This window comes from Ixodes scapularis, unplaced genomic scaffold (genome assembly GCF_016920785.2).
Source record: "Ixodes scapularis isolate PalLabHiFi unplaced genomic scaffold, ASM1692078v2 PGA_scaffold11__112_contigs__length_91849675, whole genome shotgun sequence".
NCBI classification, from domain to species: Eukaryota; Metazoa; Arthropoda; class Arachnida; order Ixodida; family Ixodidae; genus Ixodes; species Ixodes scapularis.
Window position 1 is genome coordinate 10,543,101 of NW_024609837.1, and position 25,115 is coordinate 10,568,215.

General features: G+C 46.5%; 2 protein-coding genes across 5 annotated transcripts in view; both read left to right on the plus strand.

The window, feature by feature from the left end:
* LOC8029448 (chitin synthase chs-2) overlaps positions 1-9,319 on the plus strand; it is a 29,779-nt gene extending 20,460 nt beyond the window's left edge. The window contains exons 10-13 of the mRNA XM_029991519.4: positions 919-1,540; positions 2,618-2,949; positions 4,205-4,616; positions 8,723-9,319. Of these exons, the coding sequence (XP_029847379.2) occupies positions 919-1,540; positions 2,618-2,949; positions 4,205-4,616; positions 8,723-8,919 (1,563 nt within the window). The 3' untranslated portion in view covers positions 8,920-9,319. The remainder of the gene's footprint in view (positions 1-918; positions 1,541-2,617; positions 2,950-4,204; positions 4,617-8,722) is intronic.
* Positions 9,320-13,441: 4,122 nt separating this feature from the next.
* Positions 13,442-25,115, plus strand: part of LOC8026235 (chitin synthase chs-2) — a 73,987-nt gene continuing 62,313 nt past the window's right edge. For 2 of the 4 annotated variants that reach the window (XM_029991521.2, XM_042288818.1), the window contains exon 1: positions 24,762-24,887. In XM_029991521.2, coding sequence (XP_029847381.2) covers positions 24,857-24,887 — 31 coding nt within the window. In that variant the 5' untranslated portion in view covers positions 24,762-24,856. Of the gene's footprint in view, positions 13,552-23,673; positions 23,757-24,761; positions 24,888-25,115 lie in introns of those variants that run through there. The other 2 variants (XM_040222999.3, XM_040222998.1) reach the window with 2 other exon arrangements.

The window sequence follows — 25,115 nt, forward strand, 5'->3', positions numbered from 1 at the left end:
ACTGCGATGAGGTACCGACAGATTCTGCGTTAAATTTATTTTCAGTATTTCAGTTACGTGGCCTGGCACTGTATACACACTCTAAGAAATGCCTGCGCGTCTACTTACCCGCAAAACACTCAAGGAGCCAATCTCTGCGATCTACGAAATCAGCTCAGCGAATGATGAGGCGGAACATCCGTTTAGGCCTAAAAATGATGTCTGCGCTGTGGGACTGCGCAACGCAAAGCGTCATGCTTGCAATGCATAATGCCCCAGCGCAGGCTTAATATTGAGGTCTAAACCGATGTTGCTCCTCATCATTCGCTGAGCTGATTTCGTAGATCGCAGAGACTGGCTCTTCGAGTGTTGTGCGGGTAAGTAGACGCGCAGGCATTTCTAAGAGTGTACTCAGTTTAATTTTAATTTCGATCGCGGCCGAGGCTATGATGCAATTGTGTCAACCAAGCAGCACCAAAAATGCATCGTCACGGCGCTCGTGGTCTCTGAGGGATGGGCTCTCACCGGCAAAACCAATCCCGCACAAAAAACAAAGCACAGGATCACGGCGCATCAATTCTGCGTGATTGGTTTAGTCGGGAATAACAAACGCGCAAAGATGATGAGAGCCATGACTATGCACTCTCGGCACTGCTAGATTGGCTCCATCGGTCTGTAGCATCGGCACAGGCCGTCGGACAGGAGTACAGGGCGACAAATGCGGCATGCTGCGCTGTGAAAGATATAGACCAACTCAAACCACCGACGTCACATCACTGCGGTGGCGCTGCTGTCGATACTGCGCCTGCGCAAACGCCTCACTCCGCCCGAATGTGGTTTCTGCGCATGCGCAGTGCCCGCACCTGGTGTGGGCAAAGCGTGCTTGTTTGTAAACACTTTGGTGGTGTATACATTCGCCTGACCCTCCCATCGATGCAGGTTACCGTGGCCCAGGTGATGGGCGCCTGCTACGCGTTGCTAGTGATGGTGGCGCTGGGGGCGACGATCATCCAGATAGCAGAAGACGGCGTCGGTTCGCCGTCGGCCATCTTCCTCATTTCGCTGTCTGGCAGCTTCTTCGTGGCGGCCCTGATGCACCCGCGGGAGTTCGTGTGCGTCTTCCCGGGTGTCCTCTACTTCCTCGGCGTTCCCTCCGTGTACCTGTTCCTCTTCGTCTACTCGATCGTCAATCTCAACGTCGCCTCGTGGGGCACGCGCGAAACCCAGACAAAGTCAAAGACAGAGCTAAGAAAAGAGCGCGTGGAAAGGGATGAACTGTCCACGGGGAAGAGTCAACGTGGACATCGGGGGTTCCCGGACCTCGGCAGGGGCGAAGACCGAAACGTGACCCACAGGAGAGAGATCCACCTGTCGACGATCAGTGGCCAGCTCGACCAAATCAACAGGAGGATGAGCTGTATGGAAACGCAGTTAGAGTCCGTGCTCCAAAGTGGCACATCGGAACAATCAGCGCGAGGCTCTTCCTTCCCCAACGAGCGCGTGAATGAAGGGAGCAGCGGATCTAACTTCGACACTTGCAGCACACTCAATGAATATACCGGTAAGTATAGAGCATCGTTTATAGTCGTTCGTAAAAGAGTTGTTGACAGTCAACAAGTGGCAACTCCAGCCAGATGGAAAACGTTTCGCTGAGGTTGCCACCTAGAATCGGTTTCCTTTGTCTAGGGGTTCACACAAAAACAGAACTTCGCACAGACGTACGTTCCCTCGGACATGAGCATTTGATGGTCCCGCCCATATCTCATGAGATAAGGTGTAGGCGGTGATATCGCATAAACCCTGGCCAAAGCATTTTTTTAAAAGCGTTGTGCATGTACAAGTTTATGGCCCTGCGTGGCCAGCATCCAGTGACATTACACGCAATCATACAATGCATAAACATCCGTCATTAATGTTTTATATAATAAAAGAAAGTTAGTGGAAGCTTGTGTCGGACCGCTTGTAGTTTCGAAGCAAGCTCCCAGATTTTAATATTTGTTTAACTGTAGGTGCGTCTGAAGTTACTCCTATCCAGTGAGGGTAAGGGGTGCCCACATATAAACCTCATGGATACCTTGTTTGAACCTTGTTTGAACGAATATAACCACATAAAAACCACCCTCGGGTCAACTGAACTTACCAGAAAACCGTAACCTCACATCAATGTAGGTTTTAGGCGAGTGTATTTTGCAAAAGCAAATTAGGCGCGAGTGTTTAGACAGCGTGAGGCTGGTCCACCATACAGTGGTTCACGATGTAGATGAAAACTATAGCAAGAACGGTACGGGTGCTAGAATGGGGTCATGAACTGCATCGCGCAGTAATAATAAACCACCAGACGCCAATACGATGACTATCAGGATCAAATCTGATTGCGTCGATCAATTTTGGTTCATGAGGACATAGTCGTATCACACGTAAAAGATGACAGTGACATTTTCACCAGTGAAAATGTCATTGATTTTTCTGGTGCATTATTTGCACCTACACATATCCAATCAGAACAACTTTTACAAACTGTGTCGGAAGCAAAACTAACTGGAAGTTACAGCAGGTATCAAGGCGCCACGCACCCGTCGCTGCATCGCGTAACCTTCGCGTAACTTCATTCGAAATTTGTATCTTGCCTTTCATGCAGAGCACCACCAACAGCAGGAAGACCTTAGAAACCCCTACTGGATAAAAGACAAAGACTTGGGGCGAGGGTTTGTTGTGTACCTGTCATCCTCCGAGAAGAGATTCTGGGAGGACTTGATCAAGAAATACCTATCCCCCATCGACGAGAACGCAGACGACCAGGCCAGAATCGCGCACAGCCTCAAGGAACTCCGAAACCGAGTTGTCTTCGTGTTTTTCATGTTGAACGCCCTCTTCGTGCTGCTCGTATTCGCGATCCAGGTCAGCAGGGCTCACGTCTGCGTCCCTTGGCCGCTGGAGGTGAAGACCAAAATCACGCTCATCAACGACCAGGTTAGAACTTTTTCTTCTTCTCTTTTTTTTTTTTTTTTTGACGACGGACACAATTAAAAGCGTCCATGTGATTGCGACTTTGCCGCCATTCCGCTCACAAGCGGCATGCTTAGCAAACATGCCACGATACGGCAGAACCATCGGTATACGATCATGCGCCTTGCAACACGTGGCCACCAATCCAAGGAAGCAACTGAAACAGCCAATCACCATATTCCGCTTAACTTAAAGCCCGATCGCAGCCGACGCTACGACGTGAAGGAGCCAATCAATCAGCGCCAAAAATGCATCGTCATGGCACTCGTTGTCTTCGCAGGTTTGCTATCGCCGCTTAAGCCAAGCGCGCACAAAACAAAAACGCAGGATTACGGCGCATTCTGCACTGCATGGAATTGCTTTATTCGGTGAGCAAATGCTCAAAGACGATGAGCGCCACGGCGACGAAACTTCCGACGCGTCTTGATTAGATCGTTCCAATGGCTGCGATCGGACTTAACGTAAAACGGAGCATGCCCGAAAATAGACGAACCCGACTTCCCTTCCATCTGTGATTGGTCAGTCTCAAAAGCAACGTCACGGACCATTTAAATTTGAGCTGTTGTTCTGGCACCTCTGTCGTTGCTTTCGTTTAGGTTTCTGCGAACGCAACCGGCGCACCTGCCATTTTCAGACTGATCAAAGCTTGATTGCCTACCACGTGGTTGTTTTCAAAGTTACATACTTTGGCACGTCAGGCCAGAAGAAGTATGCAATGGCTGCCACTTTAGCGGCAGCCGTGGAACTTTGTTCACTAATTCGTGGCGAGAATTTAAGGGTACTTTAAGGACCGTATGGGCCTTAAAGTACCCTTTAAGGCCCATACGGTCTCGTATGGGCCTTTAAGCCCATACGATACATGTGACGTGCTAAGCGTTCGCGACAAATCTGGCGGTACGATACGACCGACGTTTGTAGGACGCGTCCGCTAGTGTTCATTGTCCAAGATGTCGGTGAGCCAACGCTCGCCCCTGAAAATTGTTCATTGATTTCAATGAAGGCCGCAGGACTGCACCACCTTGATGAATGGTCTAACATCTTCGAAAATGGCCGAACACGTCACACCCATTGCACAAATTTGCCCGCTCACTGAGTCCGGTTCAGCCTGTCAGTGGTGTCAGTGCCCAAGGCCCTATATCCGAAGCGATGACTGCATCTGCCACACTGTCAAAATATCACCGATGCCCTTTTCGTGAAGACCACTCCTTGCTTTGCGCAGATCATCATCACCACGAAGTCCCTCCGGCTGGAACCCATCGGCCTGATCATTGCCGCCTTCTTCGCGTTCGTCATGGTCATCCAGTTCGTGGGCATGATCTGCCACCGATTCCACACCTTTTCCCACATCCTGGCCTCCGTCGAGCTGTCCTGCTGCAAGCAGAAGGTTGGAGACCCCAAGGACAACAGCTTCAATGGTCAGGACGTCATACATGTCACAAAGCGGAAGCAGGGGCTCGATGGCATCGACGGCGACGACGCCAGCACCACCGAGAGCGATGAATCTGGGCGACAGGAGGACAGGAATACCACACGAAGACTGGAAAGGAGGTGGAAGCGGGGTGCTAAGATGGGGACCCTGGACGTTGCCTTCGAAAGGCGGTGCAAGAGCTACAGCGCCGATGGTCTCGGAGGTCAGTTCAAACATTTTTAGTCTCAGTCGCACGGAAAGTGTCTCAACAATCGTACCTTCTAGCCGACGGCTGTATTCACCAACTCAATCCCCACTGTTAACACAAACCCAAAACGTTCACCCGCACTAGACGTGGCAATACAACCTTGAAGACAGGGCCTACACGAACTATTCGTCTCTCATATCGCCACTATAGCCGCTTAATGCTTAAATTAACGCAAGGTGTAGGTTGTCACCTTCCCGCTCGTTGCCTTGTGGTTCGTTCTTTGGCGTCTTTATCGGCTAATGTCGTAATCTCGTTGAATGCGGAACGATAGCATTCTCGGCGTAAACTATTTTGTGCTACACTTTCAAGTCTAGCGTACGTTCCTCGGTGCTCCAACTCTGTCAGCTAGTTTCCCGAGCCAATGCGAATAAGACGCAAGGAAAAAGCCTTGGCCAGCAGCGCTCAGCTGGAGCACTCTGGAAGCTACGCTAGCCTTGACAATGCAGCATACAACAGTTGACGCCAAGTATAGGATACTCCACGCTCGTCACCCACTGAGTTTTTTTAGCTACAAAGCCACAATACGTAACTACAAAGCCGCAATATGTTTCCACGGTATCGTTCACGATTTAGAGACCACACTAATCGAGCTCTCCGATTTTGCTGAAGTCTGCCACTATGCGTTAACATTAGGCTAAATTTAAGCTTCCTACGCGATTGAGAGGATGTGAGCCAAGACCAGAAAGTGCCGTCCAACGTCCTGCAAGCCGAAACACAGCCCAGTGTGACATTTTGTAGCGGGTTCTGTGGCAGGCAAAATGTTGGTTTCGAGCAGCCACTGACGCTTTTGGAGCAGATGTCCACATATGTTAACGGATCACGTGAAAATGAGAAAAAAAAATAATTGCATCGCTATTTGAGTTTATCTGTGATGATGACTGGTGCTTCTTCTTTCGTATTGGAGCGTGTTACCTATTACATTTTGTAATAAAAATAGAAAAAGCGCAAAAAGAAACACGGAGCTTTCTTGTTTAGATATAAGGCTCTGGTCAATGTAAGTTTCATTCACAATGTGCATAAAAAAATTGCTGAAACATAAATCATAGCGCAGAACTTCAGTTCCCATAAAGCCTCTCCCTTCCTCTTTTTACCCTCGGTAGTTTATTTAGCCTGCAAATATAATTTCGGCAAAATGCCAGCAAAATCGAACATGTCCGCTAACGCGTCTATCAATAAAATGCATCCCCTAAGTTTTACGAACCTACTAAACGCAAAGGTCTAATATCATACAGTGCAAAAACAACCACCCCCAGAAATTCCGGAAGCCCAGACTTGTGCTTTCAGTGTGACATTGCTCTTTAGGGTCGTTGGAACCAGAGTTAATTCAAAGTTCGCTGCTTTTTCCATCTACAGCTGCACGGGAACTACACAAGTGACTGCCATATTTATTCAAATTAGGCTCAAATTAAGCCTCTTACGACGTCTTAGGACCGGATGCGCTGGAGCGGATCTGGTTCTAAGACGTCGCAAGAGGCTTAAAAACCGGTCTGATCTCTCTCGGTCTTAAGCGCCGTTCACACTCTTGCGACCGAGTAATACCTCCGTCAGACGGGCAGCTAAAAGAACCTTTGCGCGAAAGGCCTTTAGGGTTTTCAAATGACCTTCAAGTTCTGCCGTGCCAGACAGCGCAAGTAAATGTCATTTAGACGATGTTTACAGCGACTGAAGTCTCGTAGCTCGGTTCAAACGCATAAATAATGTTCACGCCAGAAAAGTAATATTCTGGCGATATAAATAATTTTTTTTTTGTTTTTCTGAAGCAAACAATATATTAACAAAGACAAAATGACGAGTTCAGTCGAGTGATTACAACAAAGTCCATTTTAGGCCCAGGTAAAGTGGTTTCTTGGCAATTAGCGGCAACCCTGAGCGTCCCCGGCTCACTCAGTTCTAGTCCTAACGTTGCTCGGAGCTCCCGTTCCTTTCCGTGCTGCTGCTATGCTTTTGCCCTGCGCTGTTCGGTTGGGTGTTGTGCTCGTGCTCGAGTTTCATCGCAAGCGTCGTGGGTCCTCCAGCCGATCCTCCCAAAGTCGTATCAGCGCCCAGGTCGCCTCAGCGCTCCAATGGAAGCGCGGCGACCCCTTCCTAGTCGAGGACGCTCCTCTGTCATTCGACATATCACACGATGCGAGAGTGAGATACAGAAATATATGTGTACAAAAACAATTAGTAATGCACTATTAAAGGATGATAAATTATAAAGTGGGGAAATAAAAGCCAGATAACTATGATTGTAAGGAAAATCGAGAGGAGGAAAACCGAAGTGCCGAAGCGGACGACGCGAGCAGGCGAGCAGCGGGACGACGAGGCCCACTAGATAGCTGGGGCCGTGAGTACGGAAAACTATTAGTAGAGAGAGATTTGTTAAGAATATACGTGGAACACGCTCTTTTTCAATAATAAAAATGCAGACGCATTGATTTTCGATATCTGTACGATCTTTTATTTCTATTCGCTTCTGCAGTGTAGACCGCTGCTGACGAGAGTATGCCTTTAACCGCCGTAAAGGAGTTGTGGGAACTCAGGCTCACGAAAAGGACCTTTACGCTAAATGCCATTTGAGTTGCCGTGTGGCACTGCCTAAATGACATTTACACTAAAGGTCCTTTGACCTAAAGGTCCTTTTAGGTGCCCGTCTGACAGGGGTATAAGACCGAGAGAGACCAGAACGGTTTTTAAGCCTTTTGCGACTTCTTACGACCGGGTGCGCTGCAGCGGAGCTGGTCCTAAGAGATCGCAAGAGGCTTAAAAACCGGTCTGGTCTCTCTCGGTCTTACTCGGTCGCAAAAGTTTGAACGGGCCTTTACTCGGTCGCAAGAGTGAGAACGGGCCTTTACAACCTACAATCGCTGCTCCTAATACTCCGGTGCCAAGCAGTGAAGCTCGACGCACGAGCGCTGCTGAGAAGTAGTAAAGGCGGGCGGCGTGAGCGACTGAAGTGCCACGGTACACAGTAGCTACGGTGACAAATGCACATGTGGTAGACACGATAATCGAGTGATCTTATCAGGAGTACATGACCCTGGTTCTGTCGTACTCCAGTAGCCGTTATGCTATCTTACAAAGTTTTCTAGCGACCCTGAATTCCTGGCATCGCTGAAATCGGCTGGAAATTTAGACGATATCGGCGATCAAAAGGCCAGAGCAGTTGACCAGGAATTTTTATCCTTCGTTTCATATTAAGTCAAAAGCGCAGCCGATGCTACGAGTCAAAGGAACAAATCAAACAGCTTTAATGAGCGACATCATTGCAATCGTCATCTTCCTTTTTGCGTTCTCTTATCAGCGAAACAAATTAAGTTCAGCGAATGTCCCGTGATTTGCGTTCTTAGCTTGTGTGTTTGTGGTTGCATGTGCTCGAGTATTCGACTGTTCTCTGACTTAAGATAAAACAAGCCATACAGTGAACAAGGACGCTGTGAAATACGTATTTGCACAATTTTACTTTCCTCCTACTTCTTTTAATAATAAGTCTATCAATAATAAAATATTTCTTTTTTGTGTTTTGCTTTCTTTAAGCCCATCTCGGCGCAGGTATACAGCGATCCTTCGCGAAAATTGCATTTTGGCGCAAGATGTAGCAGACTAAAGTTGATGCTTGGGCCAGTTGGTACGACATACTTTGGGATTAAAAACAGCGCAAACGACGAAGGACCAGACGAAGAAGTAACACGGACGCAGCGCTTCTTCTTCGTTTGGTCCTCCGTCGTTTGCGCTGTTTTTAATCCCGAAGCATGTAGCAGACCTTTGTTCATGGCGCAATTTGACGCAAATGGCGCAGAACTTGCATCACTGACAGCCTATCTAAAACTATGGTTTGAGTTGCAGTCTTATGCTCTATTCCACATATTGGAAGGGGGGAAAAAAGTAGATTTCCGGCAACCCGAACATCCGTCATTAGTAACAAACGTTAAAAACACGTCGTTCGTTGTTGTTTGTTTTTTTTTGCGTTTTTTTCTTTTCTAATTTGGGATTTTAAGCGCTAAAAGAACGCGATCCCCTTACGTCTCCGCAGGTGTGATCTTCTTATGCAAAGACCATATCGCTTTCTAATCTCCCAGGAATGCATCCAATGGCCGTTTTCAACAACTTCAGCGACTCTACCGAGAGACGAGGAGCACCTGAAATCGCTCGCGAGCTCGGTAACCCCAGGATGAAGACCCTGGACGCCAGCAACAAACACACAGCAGCGGTAGCCGCGGCCCTTAGTAATGGCGCGGAAGATGCCTCAGGTCACCTAGATGATAGGTGGCATTGACCAAGCCTCCCGACCATGGCATCGAGGCAAAGGACTCCCAGAAAGTAAAGTGTTCGCACCGTCGGTTGCTACGAGGCCCATCAACGACGCAGACGAGAGGACCAGGACACGACGGGGACGTCTAGATATCTATAGGGGACAGATGGTTGATCCGGCGTCAAAATCCGCTGGCATCGGCGGACTGTAAAAGGCCTTGAAGATTCACATCGATGACTTACTAGCATCGGCAAATAGCAGTTCTTGAAAAACTAGAAAGACATGCTAGTTGCTGCGGCGAGCCTCCATCACTTGACTGCAGACCTGTCCTACAACCAGTGTTGGGCAAAGTACATGTAAAAAGTGCTTGAAGTAAAGTACAAAGTAAATGAAAGGTTATGTAGTTCAGGTAAAGCAGTAAGTACACCGGGCGCAATGTACTTGAAGTAAAATGCTATAAATGCAGTGTACTTTGAAAGTAAAGTTTTAACCCAATCTTTCTAGTGCCCTGGCCAAGCTGTGGTTCGCAGCCGCATGCGGCTCTTCGAGTGTTTAAGTGCGGCTCGCGGCTCCCTCCCCTTTTAGGCCGTTATTTTGTTAGCTCTTGTGATTATAAACGATTTATTCAAAGGTCACCTACCCACGGGCGTGCAGCTGCCGTGTCGGCAAGTGAGAACAAGTGCTTCGAAGTGGAGCCATTAGGAGCGCGATTGCCTCGATCAGGGATTCAGTTCCCTACCGAAAATCCCAGTAAAACTTCTCGCTATCCGGAACATGGAACCGGAAATCTATCTGGATTCTATCTAAACACTATCTTGATTTTAGGACTTCAGAAATTATTCCTTTGTCTGCGATCTGGATTTCGGGTTTCAGAAACAAATTTCCGGCTCCCTAATCCGGATAGTGAAAAGGTATACTAAATTTTTCGGTAGGGTTCTTTGAAATATGTAGATGATCTTACTTCGGTATTGGAGGATTAGGTTCACCTTATAATTGCCGGTCCTTTAGTGAAAATTTACATTTTACAGGCTTAACTACATGGAGGTTGTACACTTATTGGCATAAGAGATTAAATATATTTGTATTATGTCCGCAAACTTAATTTGCCGATTAAATGCAAACCAGAGAAAAATCACGATCCAGAAGAAAAAAAGATACTAATAAAACTACCTTTTATGCAAACTCCACCCGTGCCCGATGGCGTGAATAATCCTTCAGCAACTGAGCGATGTATAATTAGCAAGTCGTGCCAACATTGCCGCAGTTTAGATATAAACGTCAGGGTTCAGTAATGCACAGAATTTTAATTCGCAAATTATGCTCAGGACGAATTCGTGAATGGCCAAATAGCGTAACCAATGTCTTAATTAGAGGTAATAATAAAAAAATATGACGGTTTCAATCGTCATCGGGAGGCACCGAAGGTGAACCGTATTTTGAGTCACGCTGGATGTTTTACTCATGAGCTTTCCCGAGCTCCGGATTCACGCTAAACTTAGAGGACGATATCTCGCCCGTCAAATTTAACTTAGGGCTTAACTTTCTTCAGATGGGCTTGCTTGAGACCACGCTCGCGGATTAACTTGCCGCCGACCTCACTTTTCTCAAGACAAAAGTGCAAGCGTAGCAAACCTTCGGTAAGCTACACGATGTGTGGGTGTGTACAAAACCAAACGGAAAAATGGTTTTGCTTCGTGCAGCTGCGGCGTACAACTAAGAATGTTGCATACACGCTTGATATGATGGCGAGGGGCAATAGTGATTTACTTACGCAACCCGCTGACACCGGGGTTCCTGATCATCTGAAAGGAGATGAAGTCTAAAATCTACACGGCTCTCGTGCAGGAGAGCTCTCGATTGACGTATTATTTCAGGCGCTCGGTTAGTATTCGTACAATGCATAGTCGAGCAATGGTGACTCGACGACCGGGTACTCGTTAAAACATAAAGCATTGAAAAGTAAAAAAAAAAAAAAAGGAAACGCGAATTTTTTTTTGCAACAGACGCATCGTTTATCCGGGACTTCCTCCCGGTTTGGCCCCCCCGGCGAGGAGGAAACCGCGAGCCAACCCTCTCCCACTTCTTTCTCGCCCTCTTTCAGTAAAACCGTGTATATGATTTCCTGAAAGCTTACCTAACCATAATCCGTAGCGCATTTAGGTGGTCACTAAGGGTTCGAGATTTCGTAAAACTACGGTCCGTGAGGGGTATACGGTGCCCGAAAGGTGTCTTCGACTGATGTGTTTAGCGTTCTAACTCACCCACACATCAAAGGTAGTCCAAAAGTGGCAAAAAAAATGACGTCACAGAAGCCGACGTTTCGTGCTTAGAAAAAGCACGTATTAGGGAGCGTTTCCAACTCCTCAATCGCGGTAACGGGCTTTATGTGCCACGTTTGCAATACCATAGCCTCCTATATACTGACAAAGCCTGGCAGATCGCCACGAGAAGCGGCCGCCGAAATGGAAAAGGTGGAGCGGCAGACAACGGATGATAGGAAAGCCACGCGACTGGCGCCCCGCTGCGGCGAGACGCCGAAACACACTTCTCCCGAGCCAACGTTACTAAAACACTCAGTTGGGAAACTCGCCGTCGAAACCTGGGCCGCTGGCGTCCACCGAGACCGAGCTAAATACGACAACAGCGCCACTCTTTATCATTTGTCTGTACTGTGGTCACCTTGAGCTTTTAGAAAGCATGTTTTTGCGTAAAAACAAACGGAAAAGACTCTTTTTGTATGAAATTTATTGGAATTTAATACAAAATAAAGGGCGCGTGCTGTTTTTAATATCTTTAATTTGCAAGGTTTTGCGGCATAATTAATATTGTTCTTATAGAACCATGCCTCAGCGGTGCTTTCAGGTACCGCGTCCCGACCTAGGTGCATTTTAACTTCGGTACTAAGACGCGGCGCGTCCGCTGGGGAGACAGGGGTGGCACCCCTGTAACCTCTTCCGCTGTCTCGGTTTCGGCGCCAAAATGGCCGATTAAAGCCAAAATAGAAGTCACGTGGAGTTCCTCGAGTGGCCGCTGCGGGAGAAATGGCGGCGTTGTGTTCGCCATTAGCTCGGTTCTGGAGGAGAGATCGAGGCCACTTTTTCAGAGTAGTCTCTATCGCAGTTTCTCAACTGAGTGGTTTAGTAACGTTGTCTCGAGCGAAACAGTGTGTTTCGGGTCCTCGCCGCTGCAAAAGCTGTGCGCTGACGTCCAGGTCCCCCACAAAAATGGCTCTTTGATGCTCTGTGCTACCAGATCCTGGCGCTCCAGATATGCGAACGGGCAGTTATATGGCTCCTTCGTCGAACTGCCAGGCTTTGTGAGCATAGAGGCGGCTATGGCAATACGGGCTGCGAGGAGGTGACGAACGGCGTTGGTCGTCTGCGAATGTCTGCGCCTTTCCGCCTGCTTTCCTCCTCGCTGCACGAAAACGCAGCGCGCATGCGCACTTCCGACCAATCTTCGCCGGAGTAGGCGTCCGCCTTTATATCGCATACGCTCCCCATGGTTCAAGATGGACCCTATTTAGCCGCGATCCTGGCGGTCAACGCTAAAAGTACAAAAAAAAAAAAAAGAACGAGTCAACGCGATTGTCGCTGTCGTCGCGGAGTACAAACTGCTCGCTGTTGAAGGGTCGTATTTCTCATTCACGACCATGAGACTTTTCGACCATAAAAGGCTATTCAATCACGCTTTCACTTCCTAATGCAACAGAACCTTCCCGGACGACTTTCAATCCTGCGGATCCACAGCCCCGCAATGCACCGATCCTCTATCTCTATAAAAGCATTGAGATAACACTTGTTCCTCTTTTCTCTCTTTCTTTTTTTTTTTTTTTCTAGGTGAAAAGGGGGGCTGGGACGGCAGACACAAGTTACCCGCTACCCGACTGTCGAATTATCCGCTACTAAACTTTCCAAGCGATACCAAAAAAAAAAATAATTAACCTTAAAAGAGATTGCAGTGGGCGCTACGAGCTACACTAACCAATCCAGCGCTGAGAGCTCTGCCACGTGTCATCGCGATCCGCGCCGGTTATAATCAGGCCAGGAATCTGATTATACCGATTGCAACACGCCCCTCGTCGATGAAGGGTGTATCGCAAAGGTCGACCTTCCAGAAACCGAAGATAACGGACCCAAAGTAACAGCGCGGTAGCCTATACCGATAAGATACGACCAGAAATTCGCGCGAAGTAATGCCGCGGTCAGTGCGATCGATACCCCCTTTCTCAGAACCCGACCACACGCTTATAGGAATAGCTGCCGGGCACTGAGATGATAAGAGGACCGCCCGTCCTTGATGCTGCCGGATGCAAGACCACCGGGGAGGCAAAATCGTTTCTATTTTACGTGATTCATCGATTATGACGTCATGGTGTTGCGAACGCTCAAACGCCGTTTCTAGAGTGTTTCCTTCTATTCTTTTATCTGGGGTAAATCAACGAACAACCGGATGCTTTTGACGGCCATCGTCATCGCACCGCTACGACCGAGTTTGTGAGGATTACTCCCGTGAAGTTGGATGTGGCCCGGGCGTGGGAGTGAGCGATACGTGACTTGATTTGCAAACGAGAACACAAGTTTTGGTGCGTGTGTGGTCGCCCAACTTTTTTTTTTTTTTTTTTTGAACTTGCAGGTGTTGCGCGGGACCCAAAACGTAAGTCAGCCATTTGGTTTATTTTAGAACGCGTGTCCTTTGCTAAAACGTAATACACTAAAGCCGGAGCCACGCCGCACGTATATTGCGCAAAAGAGACGGCGTTTGCTGCGGAGATGAATTACTTGTTTGCGGGCAGGGTTCACGCATGTTCAAGACATGCTTGCCCGACGCACGTGTACGCAACTATATGAAAGTTATGCTTCAAATATCGAAAATGTACTTGAATTCATTTTAAATTAATTGTTTCGTTCCAAAGAAGTAGAGAATTAGCACACTTAGCTTGTGTTGCTTTTTTTACCAAGGGGACGAACGGTGAAATTTCGCGCGCGAGTTCGTGCTTTCGATTTCTCTAAATACTAGTCATAGGTTTCCCTGTTCATGACCAACTATGTGTGATGTTCTAGTTACCCTCACCAACTTTTAGAAAACAAAAATACACAGCAAAAAATAGTGCAGCGTTAACTTTTCGGACACGTTTTAGCCACCCACGGTAAGAAGCGATACGCTATAAAGGATACTAATTCTGCGCTTTAATGAAATACTTCGCAAGCTACAAATACAAAACTGTGTATAAATAGTTTACGAATAGGACCTTAAACGTACACTGCTGTTACGCTCGCCTTAGTTGTCAGACTGGGTCCATACACCTACAGCACCGCTAAAATGTGAGGTACACTACGACGGATAACAAACCTGTACTCGGTATATTTAAATACGCTAAAAATGTAAATTAAGCTTACTTTTTTCTTCTTTTTTCATAAACGAACAAACTTTGGTATACTATTTTTGTATTGCTTTTTTTTTTATTAAGGCCAGGATAAAATCTAATAATCCTCAGAGCTCAAAAAAAGTAATATAACAAAGTGTCGCGAAGAGCTTAAAAGTAGCAGAGCGTACAGCTCGTTATGGGGGGGGGGGGGGGGGGGGGGGGGGAAGGGGGGGGCGGGTCCCACTTGTTGCTTCGTGATTGGCTGTTTGCCGATCTTATCGACTAATGCTGCAATCTCATTGACTGAGCGGCGATAATGAGATTCACGGGGACTCGCCACACCCCACGGTTCTTGAGCTATAATCAGTGACCACGCTCTATTTCACCTTACGATGTAATGCAGGAATGAGGCGTTCAGAAAGCTTGAGGTCGGTCTGCGCATAGCACGGCGACGCTGCTTCACGTTGTAGATGAAAAGATTAGCCGGTGCAGTACGGGCTGCTAGCCTGGTGTCATGAAAGGGGCGGTGCAACAATATTCCCTTAGAAAGCTCTTTTTTCATTTTTTTTTTATTCTACACGGGTTTTACAAGGGATGGCACCCATTAAAAAAGGGGTGTCACATTACACCCTTTTGTCCCACATAATGCACCCCAAAACTTTAGTTCCGTCGTACAGCGCACTGACGTAAAACAGACGGCCCCAAATTTTACAAGGGGCTTGATAACGGAGCGATATAACTTATCAAACATCTAACGTACGCAGCAAAGACCACAGAAAGAAAACACTGGGGTTTTGCAGTAGGGCCGAGAAAACCCCGATTATTTCTTTTTGTAGGCAGTAACACATACATTAGCTATGTTAATAACTTGTACCACTCGGCTATCAAGCCGCTTGTGGAGGTTAGGGCCGTCGGCTCGACGCCAGTGCGCTGTACGTCGAAATTGAGTTTTGGGGTGTCTTATGTGGGACAAAGGGTGTAAGAATACACCCTTTTTTTTTAGAGTGTATAGTGGGGCCCGAGTATACTCGCACACGACGCCACTCACCACGAATCTTTTTTGTTGCGGTGTAATCTCAGGGACAATAGCGAGCGTTTTCTTTCAATCTTTCCTTCGCAAAACTTGATGACGTACAGCTGGAAGATCGCAGAATCCTTTAATGACGGCATTTGAACGCGGCTCATATAGATTGGACCCGAGCATTGCGTGAGCACTCGATTTGGGCTCGTGATGGCGATTTCGGCTCGACAAGCATTCGGGTAGTGGCCCGTGCCATTGCCCGTGTCCAGTCGCGGCGGTGACGACAATAGCCGAACCATAGCACTGTCTGGAACTTAGCGCGTGTCCTGTGCTTTGCCAACCCCATGGCACGTGGCTCTGGTCAACATTGGCGCCATATAATCGGCTCCAGATCACGTTACGGATAACGTATAGTTACCGATAACACTTTAATTATACTGGCTAGAGAGCTGTTACACCATGTTTGGGACTCGGCACGCCCTGCGTTATCAGTTATAGTTGTTATCGCTAACTATAGGCATGAACAAGAGATGAACCGTCTTTTGTCTTCAAGTTCGTGCGACCTATAGTATATAAGGCAAACGCGGGACTTCATTCCGTCTTCTTGCTACACGGTTGAACGCTATCTTGTGCAGACACTTCGACTTGGATACAGATTTCCACCGATAAGATCTCATCGTCCGGTTATGAGAGTGTTCGGTGCTGCGTGTGATGTGGCTCCAGACACCACGAAAAGCTGCCAGGTCTGTTTGGCCGCTTCAACTTGGTGAACCGAAACTTGTGGAAAGTTGAAGGTGATGCCGTCCTGAAGTCAACCAACTTTCGGCCTCCGACAAGCGAAACGCTGAAGCGGCACAGGAAAGTGAAGGACATAGAAAAAAACAAGCGCTTGTCCTGTCCACGTCTTTCACATATCCTTAGCGTTCAGTGTTTTCGATGTATAATCTCGCCCAGCAGATCATATTTCTCCATTTCTCCGACAAGAGAAAAATGTGTGTGTATGTGTGCGTGTGTGTGTGTAACCATATATGCTCCGTGCCTGTTTTTTGTGTTTTTTTTTATATATCGATGTTTATATGACGACGTTGAAATTTAAACGTTAATAACAGCTTGTACAAGATAAACGGCATCGCTGTATAGTACTTGGAAAACATACATCAAAAAATAGACATTTTGCTTTAATTACACACACAAAAATAATAAAACTTAGAGGCGTACGCTTACTTCGTTTTTGGTTATCTAGCTAGGAATGTAAAATTAATCGAATAATCTGGCAACTAATAGATTAACTGATAAGTTGCCAATTTCTTAACCAGTCAACCGGTAAAAACCCGACCTTTTAAATGAAATTTCACAAACATCTTCGTCGCCGATAAACATTACATCCAGAATGCAAAAAGTATTCCCAAAGCCGGGAATCATAGAGAGAGAAGGGTTTATTAAGGAAGGACAGAGAGGTTAACCTGAACGTAAGTTCTGGTTGGCTACTCTGTACTGGGGAGAAGGGGGAGGGGGAAGAAAAGGTATGACGATGAGGAAGAAAGATGAGGTGAAGTTGTCAATGAGGGTGAGCTATGGTACAAATGTTCAAGATCTCACAGGCATTTTTAAGCACCCTACAAAGTGTCTGATAATTCCGTGTTTGTGAGGAACATTACCAAGGCCTTCGTGGCCTTCATGAATTGGTCAGTTGTGTCCCAGGCACCAAGCACTTTTGATGAACAGAAAGGCCGCGAGTCCAACGCCATTAATTTCTGTTCCAGCACTTGTCGATCCCCTTCGAATTTATCACATTCACACAGGATGTGTTGAATTGTCCCTTCAACTTCGCAGCTTGGACAGTTCGAGGAATCTCTCCTTTGAATCCGATAAAGGAACTGCGGTGTATATGCCACACCAAGCCTTAGTCGGTGCAGGACCGCCTCTAGCTGTCTTGAAAGTCCAGATGGAACGCGGAATGCAAGTTGGGGATCAAGGGAGTATAGCCTGGGATGGTGGTAATGTGGATTCATCCAGTAGTTCTGTGAAATTGCTTTTGCCACGTCTTGAACCAGAATTTTCGTGTCACACCTGGAGTAGGGTATGCAAATTTTCTTGCCGTTACTGGTTGATTTTGCTGCACTATCTGCTGCCTCATTGCCGGCGACACCACAATGACCTGGTATCCACTGAAGAGTTATGTGATGACCCTGCTGGAGGGCCCGGTGGCAGGTGCAGAAGATTTGGTATGCCAGAAAGTCGTACGCATTATTTTTCATAGAAGACTGGATTATTTGTAGCGCTGGTCTTGAGTCACTGAAGATGGTCCAGTTCTGGGGTGCTTGACATAGGATGTACCTTACTGCTTCTCGTATGGCCGCTAACTCAGATGCCGTTGATGTCGTTTTGTGTCCTATTTCAAAACTGGAGGAATTACTGTGGGCGGGTATTACAATCCCAGCTCCAGCTAGTTCTTCAAAAGAGGATCCGTCGGTGTATACATGTGTCGTCGAGCCGTATGTTTCATTAATGACCCTTAATGCCAGTTGTTTCAGTACAGGCAGTGGAGTTGATGACTTCTTATGAATGCCTTTGATGTACGGCACTACTTCTGGAGTCAAGAATGTCCATGGCGGTATGCTCTTAATAGATGGTCGATTGAAATTATTTAGAGTAGTATTGTGCTTTCTTATCGTTCTGGAGAAGCTGGACTTTGGTCTGTTTGTAGGTGACGTTGCTAAGTGATGGCGAGAATGCTGTGTAAGGTGCCTCAAGTGCAACCGCAGCGTCTCTTGTATCATGTATGCTTCAATTGGAAACCTGCGAGCCTCCGCAATTGTCCCGGGCGTGGAAGCAGAGCGGGGTAGCCCTAAACAGGTTCGTAGAGCTTGCGCCTGGATGCTTTGGAGGGCTCGTATATTGGTAATGCAGGTGTTGTTGATGACCGGTAAGGTGTACCTCAGAAGTCCGAGGAAGAAGGCTTCGAACAGTCGCTGTAGGCAACCAACAGTTGCGCCCCATGTTGTGCCACTGATGAATCGCATGAAATGCACTATGGATGTCAGCTTCATTTTCAGTCGGGATACATGAGGCGTCCACGTTAAGCCTCGATCCAAAGTTATCCCTAGACACGTATGCTTCCGGACGTACGGAAGTTTTTCTCCACAGATAGTAATAGGGTATCTGTCCATTAACTTGCGGGAAAACGTAATCACAGCTGATTTGGAAGTTGATATTTGAAGTCCACGTTCGATGAGATACTTATGGGTAACTTTCAGAGCGCTTTGGAGTCTCGCCCGTATCCGAGGACGTGTGACACCGGTCGCCCAGATACAAATGTCATCAGCATAAATAGATGCATGTACCGTGGTTGGTAATTCGTGGATTAGATTTATCAAAACCATATTAAACAAAATTGGGCTTAATACCCCGCCTTGTGGTACGCCTTTTGTGAGGATGTGAGAACTTGTATTTCCGTCGAACGTTGACATATATATAGATCTTCCTGTGAGGTAGCTCTCTAACCAGCAGAACATGCGGCCACCAATTCCAAGTTCCTCTACCGCATTTAGAACGGCCTCGTGAGTCACATTGTCGTATGCGCCCATGACATCAAGGAAGACGGCTGTAGTTATTCGTCGTTCCTTCTTGTTCTGTTCTACAAAGGCGACGAGGTCTATGACGTTGTCCAAAGAACTTCGTCCACGTCGAAATCCAGACATTACGTCCGGATACTGATCGGTATTTTCTAGGTACCATTCAAGGCGATAATTTACCATTTTCTCCATTAGCTTCCCAATGCAGCTTGATAAAGCTATTGGTCTATAAGATGATATGTCGTAGGGCGACTTTCCTGGTTTGAGAATGGGTATGATACGCCCCTTCTTCCATACTGATGGTACCTGACCCGTTTCCCATGAATTGTTGAACAAATCAAGAAGTTGTTTTTGACCTCGTGGGCCTAGGTTTTTGTTGTTAATCTTGTTGGGTAAAGTCGGAGCAGTTTTTTTTATCATTACATCCAGAGTTCAGCCAGAGTCGAGACAAGTTTATTTATGAGAAATGTCATAAATACATTTATCTAAAAAACCCTTAATTCATCTGCTCCTTAGCGTCCAGCCAGAGCCGTGTATACAGAGGGTTTGGTCAATGGGAGACGCGGGCAGAGCCAGGGCGGGCACCAGACGCAAAAGATGGGCTTTGTATGCTCTCTTAGCCAACCAGAAGCCGAAAAGAATCCCCTAGCGGTGGTAGCGAGAAACAGTTCTGGTCGTATTAATAAGCGCGAAGAGTTGAATGTAGTAACCCTTCATGGTTGAAAATAGGGTTCACGTGATGTTTCGATCATGATCATGCAGAAAAATGTAAGAAACGAATGCGCCGCTCAATTCTGTTTTGCTCGCACAGAGCGTGGCCGCTCTGAACGCAGATTCCCGGCCCTCGGCGCTTGGCGTACGGATTATGTTGATCGTTCCGCTAATCGAACTCTTTCACCATGATTTTGGATGGCCGTGATTGAAACATCACGTGCATCATATTTTCAGTCACCGAGAGTTACTCCGATGCACTTATTAATTATGTTTCTCGCGACCACCGCCAGGGTATTATTTCCGGCTTCTGGTTGGCCACATTTGAATTTTTGAAGACTCCCTAGAACACGCCCAGCCCGCTTCCGGCCAATGGCGACCCCTCATTTATCTCCTATACTTCCAAACGAATGGGCAAGCTCTCCACATATACGACTCTGCGTCCACGCGAAACATCTAGGCATTCAGTCGGATTTCTCATGTTGCTACCGTTAATGGTACACACTATGGGAAATTGAAAATGAATAAAGAACTCCTCTGTTCGCTTTTTAGTTCCCTTTGTTATACTTTATTCAAATAAAGCTAGGCAAAAAACAAAAAGTATAACTCATAATCTTCAATAACTTAAAGAGTATTTAGAGAAGTGAACTGTCTTTGTCTTGGAGTTAACTGTGAAATAACTTGGAATTCGTGCCACCCGGTTTAAATCGAATACATGGCGTCAAGGAATGTGTTTTTTTATGTTTTTTTTTTGTTTTTTTGTTTTTTGCTACACGTTGGATAGTTATCTTGTACAGGCACTTTAACCTGGACGGAGGTTCCGCTGACATGATCTCATCGTCCGGTTGTGCGTGTACAACGCCGCGCCTGATTTGATCACAGACGCTATCAAAAGTGTCCCATCTGGCTCGGAAAGCTCAGGCCAATTCAACTTGGCAAACAGGAACTTGCGAAAAGCTCACGGTGATGTCATTCTGAAGTCAACCAACTTCCATTCTCCGACAATAGAAATATACGTAATGTCTTGTGTGTGTGTGTGTGTGCGTGTGTGCGTGTGTGTGTGTGTGTGTGCGTGTGTGCGTGTGTGCGTGTGTGCGTGTGTGTGTGTGTGTGTGTGTGTGTGTGTGTGTGTGTGTGTGTGTGTGTGTGGGTGTGGGTGTGGGTGTGGGTGGGTGTGTGTGTGTGTGTGTGTGTGAGCATATATAGACATTTTCGCTTACTCTCGTCCGCAGCCAACTGGTAGGTATATCCGGTATGGACGACTGACGAAAAAATAATAAAACATTTCAACCTGCCAATAGTAAACAAAAATAAAAGAAGGCAAAACGAGAATAGGTGACGGTTACGCTTATATCTTAAATGTGTTCTAGTGGCGGGACGACGGCAAAACTGTTTTCTCCCATACTGGAAGTGGCAAAATTCAAGATGGCGGGACCCTTGTGGAAAACGTCTTTAGGAGAGAAAAGATTGTTTGTTATGAAGACGAAGAGGTTAACCGATGTGAAAATATAGGGTTGCATTATAACCGATACATTTACTACAAATTTCTTGACTTCGTTTTTTTAGTTTGTTTGTTTCTTTGTTTTCTCGATACATAGATTGCATGTAACATCGTTCGCAGCCATGTCAATAGTTTATGCGCCGCGAATATTCGGTTGGCCGTGTTAGTTTCACACCGCAAAGGTTGTGGTCTAAAGAAACCAGCAAGTAGATGATGACCGTCAGTACCCAGCAATGGCGACGCTTGCTTATTTGACAGCTTTTGAGATTTAAACGCGAGTAGAAACTTGTTCACGATGAACGACATTGTATTATATTACTTAGGAAACTGCTTCGGGGGATCAGCATTTGTTTTCTTTTCCTTTTTATTTGGGAATATATATCTACACAAAATCCGTGAAAATGCAATTCTGAAACCAAGAAACATAGACTTACCTTAATTTTATTCACCAAGCAAGGGCTGCGAAATTAATCGAAGATCGAATCTTTCAATTAATAAAATAAAAGACAGATCACCTACTAGTTCCTTCACCGGTTAATCAGTAAAAAACCGACATTTTTAACTGAATTTCACGGACGCTTCGCGCTGATAAACTCGACGTCTAGAATTCAGCCAAGGTAAAGACACGCTTAATTATGAAACAAAAAAAACAGAAATACGCCATAAATATTTCTACTAAATCCTACATGCAAACGCCGTAAATAATCATCTACTAAACCTGGTACGTTATCTGATCCTTAGCGTCCTGGCGGAGAATTCCGGCATGCAGTTTGATTTCTGATGTGTCTGTACCGCCAATGGTATAGGGAATTATACTTACGTTGCTTTAATTTTATTTTGTTCTTTTTTTTAGTAAAATAAAGCTAGGTAGATAACGTACAACTCATACTCTTAAATTGCTTAAAGGCAGACGTATAATGTTCACGCTTCTTTCTCCATGTTCGGTTGTACGGCACTCTTCTCGGCCAACATTGCGAGCATACCGGTTGCAACGCGATTGAATGCTCACGAGTCACACTACGCCTCACGCATCTGAAGCTTCCAGTGACGATAGCAAGTAACCAATTAAAAACAAAGAAAAAGAAAAGTTTATCCTCTCGTCTATCTTTGCAAATCAGCCGAGGACCCACGAATATACACCAAAACAAATCAATAAAGGGAATGACGGGCTTCGTTAAAGATACGCACTGTTCTGGCACCACTATAAAGCCATGTGAAAATCTCAGACAATTGCCTCCCCCTCCCTCCCCCCCCCCCCCCCTTCCCAAACGTTCGACGTTATGGGTATAGTTTTGGCAAGACCTTAAGATAGTTGGTGCAGCCACCAGATGAGACAAATTTTAACCGATTACATATTCGATTGAATGTCACAGACGAATTGGTGAACCCTAAACACTAAGGCAAGTTTATACCTTTGAGGCTGTAAATCAGCTTGTCTCTGTGCTAATACCCTAAGGGAGTTACAGCAGCACCCTAAGCGACTTACAGCAGCACCCTAAAGGAGCTACAGCAACACCCTAAGGGAGTTACAGCAGAGCCCTAAGGGAGTTACAGCAATACCCCTAAGGGAGTTCCATCAATACCCTAAGGGTGTTAGAGCAACACCCTAAGACAGTCAGCAGACACTGTCTGAGGCGTGTTTCTTCCTTGTGTTACGTCACATTGGTCATACAGAGGTTGTTTGCAGACAAGTTCGAACAGTACATAGGTATGAATCAACCATGCTCCGTACACCGCGTGTCCTCAGAAAACAAAAGTAAAGCCAGTGCGCAGGCGAGCTGCTGGAAGTTTACCACGATGACTTTATCCCGATACTGCTAGGATAAGAGAAGGAAACCATTTTTGGCGGTCGAAGAAAAAGGGACAGACAAGGCACCTCCGCGGTTATCTTCTGTCATTTGGCGAAGATAACTAGAGTGGCTAAACACGTTAGACGCAAAAGGTGAAACGCAAAAGTGAGACGCACGAGTGTAACGAAACGAACGACGAGAGTACTATAAAAAGTATCACGGCCGCAGCAGGGACCGTCCGCGAGGGGGCGCCTCGTTACCCATTGGGAGGCGGGTATGAGCGATCACGTGAGCAGAGCGAGAGCCAATGGCGTTGTGGCTCGAACAACAATTACTGCTTTTATCGTAGATAAAAAAAGAAAACGTGAAAGAGAACGAACTGTCGGTCCTGGTATGGGGCGCTAATTGGAGTCCCTCCGCTGCCTTGCAAATCGTGGTATACGAGTATCCGTACATAAAGAACTGCCCCGAAATGTACAGACTCCAGAAAATGTATGATACGATTGGGAACACCAAAGGAAAGGCTAAGATTTTACGATTCCGCGCCCCGCACAAATTCAACCGTAAGGCGGTAACTTTTTAGAGCACGTGCCTGAAGTAAATTACGGTCTCTACTGTACGCTCACAATATATACCCTTTTCAAGCAATTAAATTATCTATATTTCTTTTTCTGCGCTAACACTCTATGAGTCTATATTATCAGAATAAACTGAAGATAAAAAACACTTTACCCGTTAAGTGTCACTGTTATCGCTGTCTGACCGTGAATCCGTTACCTGACGTTATGCAATCTGCCGATAGCCCGTAAGAAATGAAATAAGGTGCACTTGTTTTGAACATTATCTGCTATTCACGTACCGGAATGTTTGAACATCGGCGTTGAGAAGCCAGCAAGTGAGTTTACTTTTCTTGTTTTTTGTTGAGCCACACGCTGCAGTAATCAAAATAAACAGCGCCGCCTCACCCCCCATGGCCGTCCCTTAAAAACACACCAAATAAAAAACAAGTACGTTGATTGCAAGGAGCAGGCGAGCTGGTTAGCCAACATCATAATCTCCGTGTCTCGGGGATTAGATAATGAGGTAGACTAAAATAGCTGTAAAGAAGTTAAGAAGAAAAAAAAACGCGTTTTTTATCATATTTGGTAAACTCGGAGACGCACATAGCGTGTTCAGAATAAGTTGGGCGTATGCAGCACGTAGGTGACGTCACGTAATATCGTGACGCCATAAAGTAATGTGACATCTTTACATCATGTGACGTCAAACACACACACGGCATACACCCAGTTATTCGCGACACATTCCGGGGATCTAAGAAAGTTTTATCAGATACGATCAAGACATGGTGAATTTTCTAACGTAAACCCGTCGCAGCGATTTCAGTTAATCTATAGTTAAAAACCTTAAGCGCGCATTCCGCTCATATATCATAAACTCGGAGACGCGCGTAGAATGTGTGCCGAATGAACTGGGCACGTGATACGCGCGCGTGTCGTCACGTCACGCAATGAGGTCACATGATAATGTGACGTCACGCGCACGCCACACCCTGACTTCATCTAACTCCATGACGTCAGGGCTGTTCAGTTCGGTTCATTGAACTTCAAACACGACTCGTATCGGTCGATCCCAATTGGTCGAGCGTAACAGACGAGCGCGACGACACGCGCAACCGTTGAGCGTGACGCGGCCAATAAAACACGTGCTCCGTTAACGAAACGAGGAGTCAAGGTGAACTCCGATGCACTCTCTACTATCGTCAGGTTTCCATGCCTTCCTTATCAAAATCCACACGATCGACACAGAACTCGGCACACAAGCCCTTGGCTACGAAAGCTATACATTGGCGCGGGGTCAGCGTTCTTGAAATGCTTTGACGTATGCAGCGCAGCCATCGCTCTTGTCCAATTGCTATCACCTTTAAACGGGGCACAGTTCCCATAATCGCTGCACTGCGCGCAACATCTACAGAGTCTCGAAACGCGCGACGGGATGGGCTGGAATGGGGTCAGTCGCCAGGCACGTGAGTAAACACAATTGTTTCGCGTGTTTGTTTAAACAGCAAGAAGTTATGTGAATTGAAAATGAGGGAGAGAAGGACAGAGGAGATCTTTCGGGGGGCGTCACAACACCGAGCTTGGAATGCTTAGTGTGTGCAGACGCAAAACAAGCTGCCTTTTCAGGGTTGGGGGTATCGCGATACGAATGTATCGCGGTACAGCTCAAGGCTAGATAGATGCCTTGAGGTCTA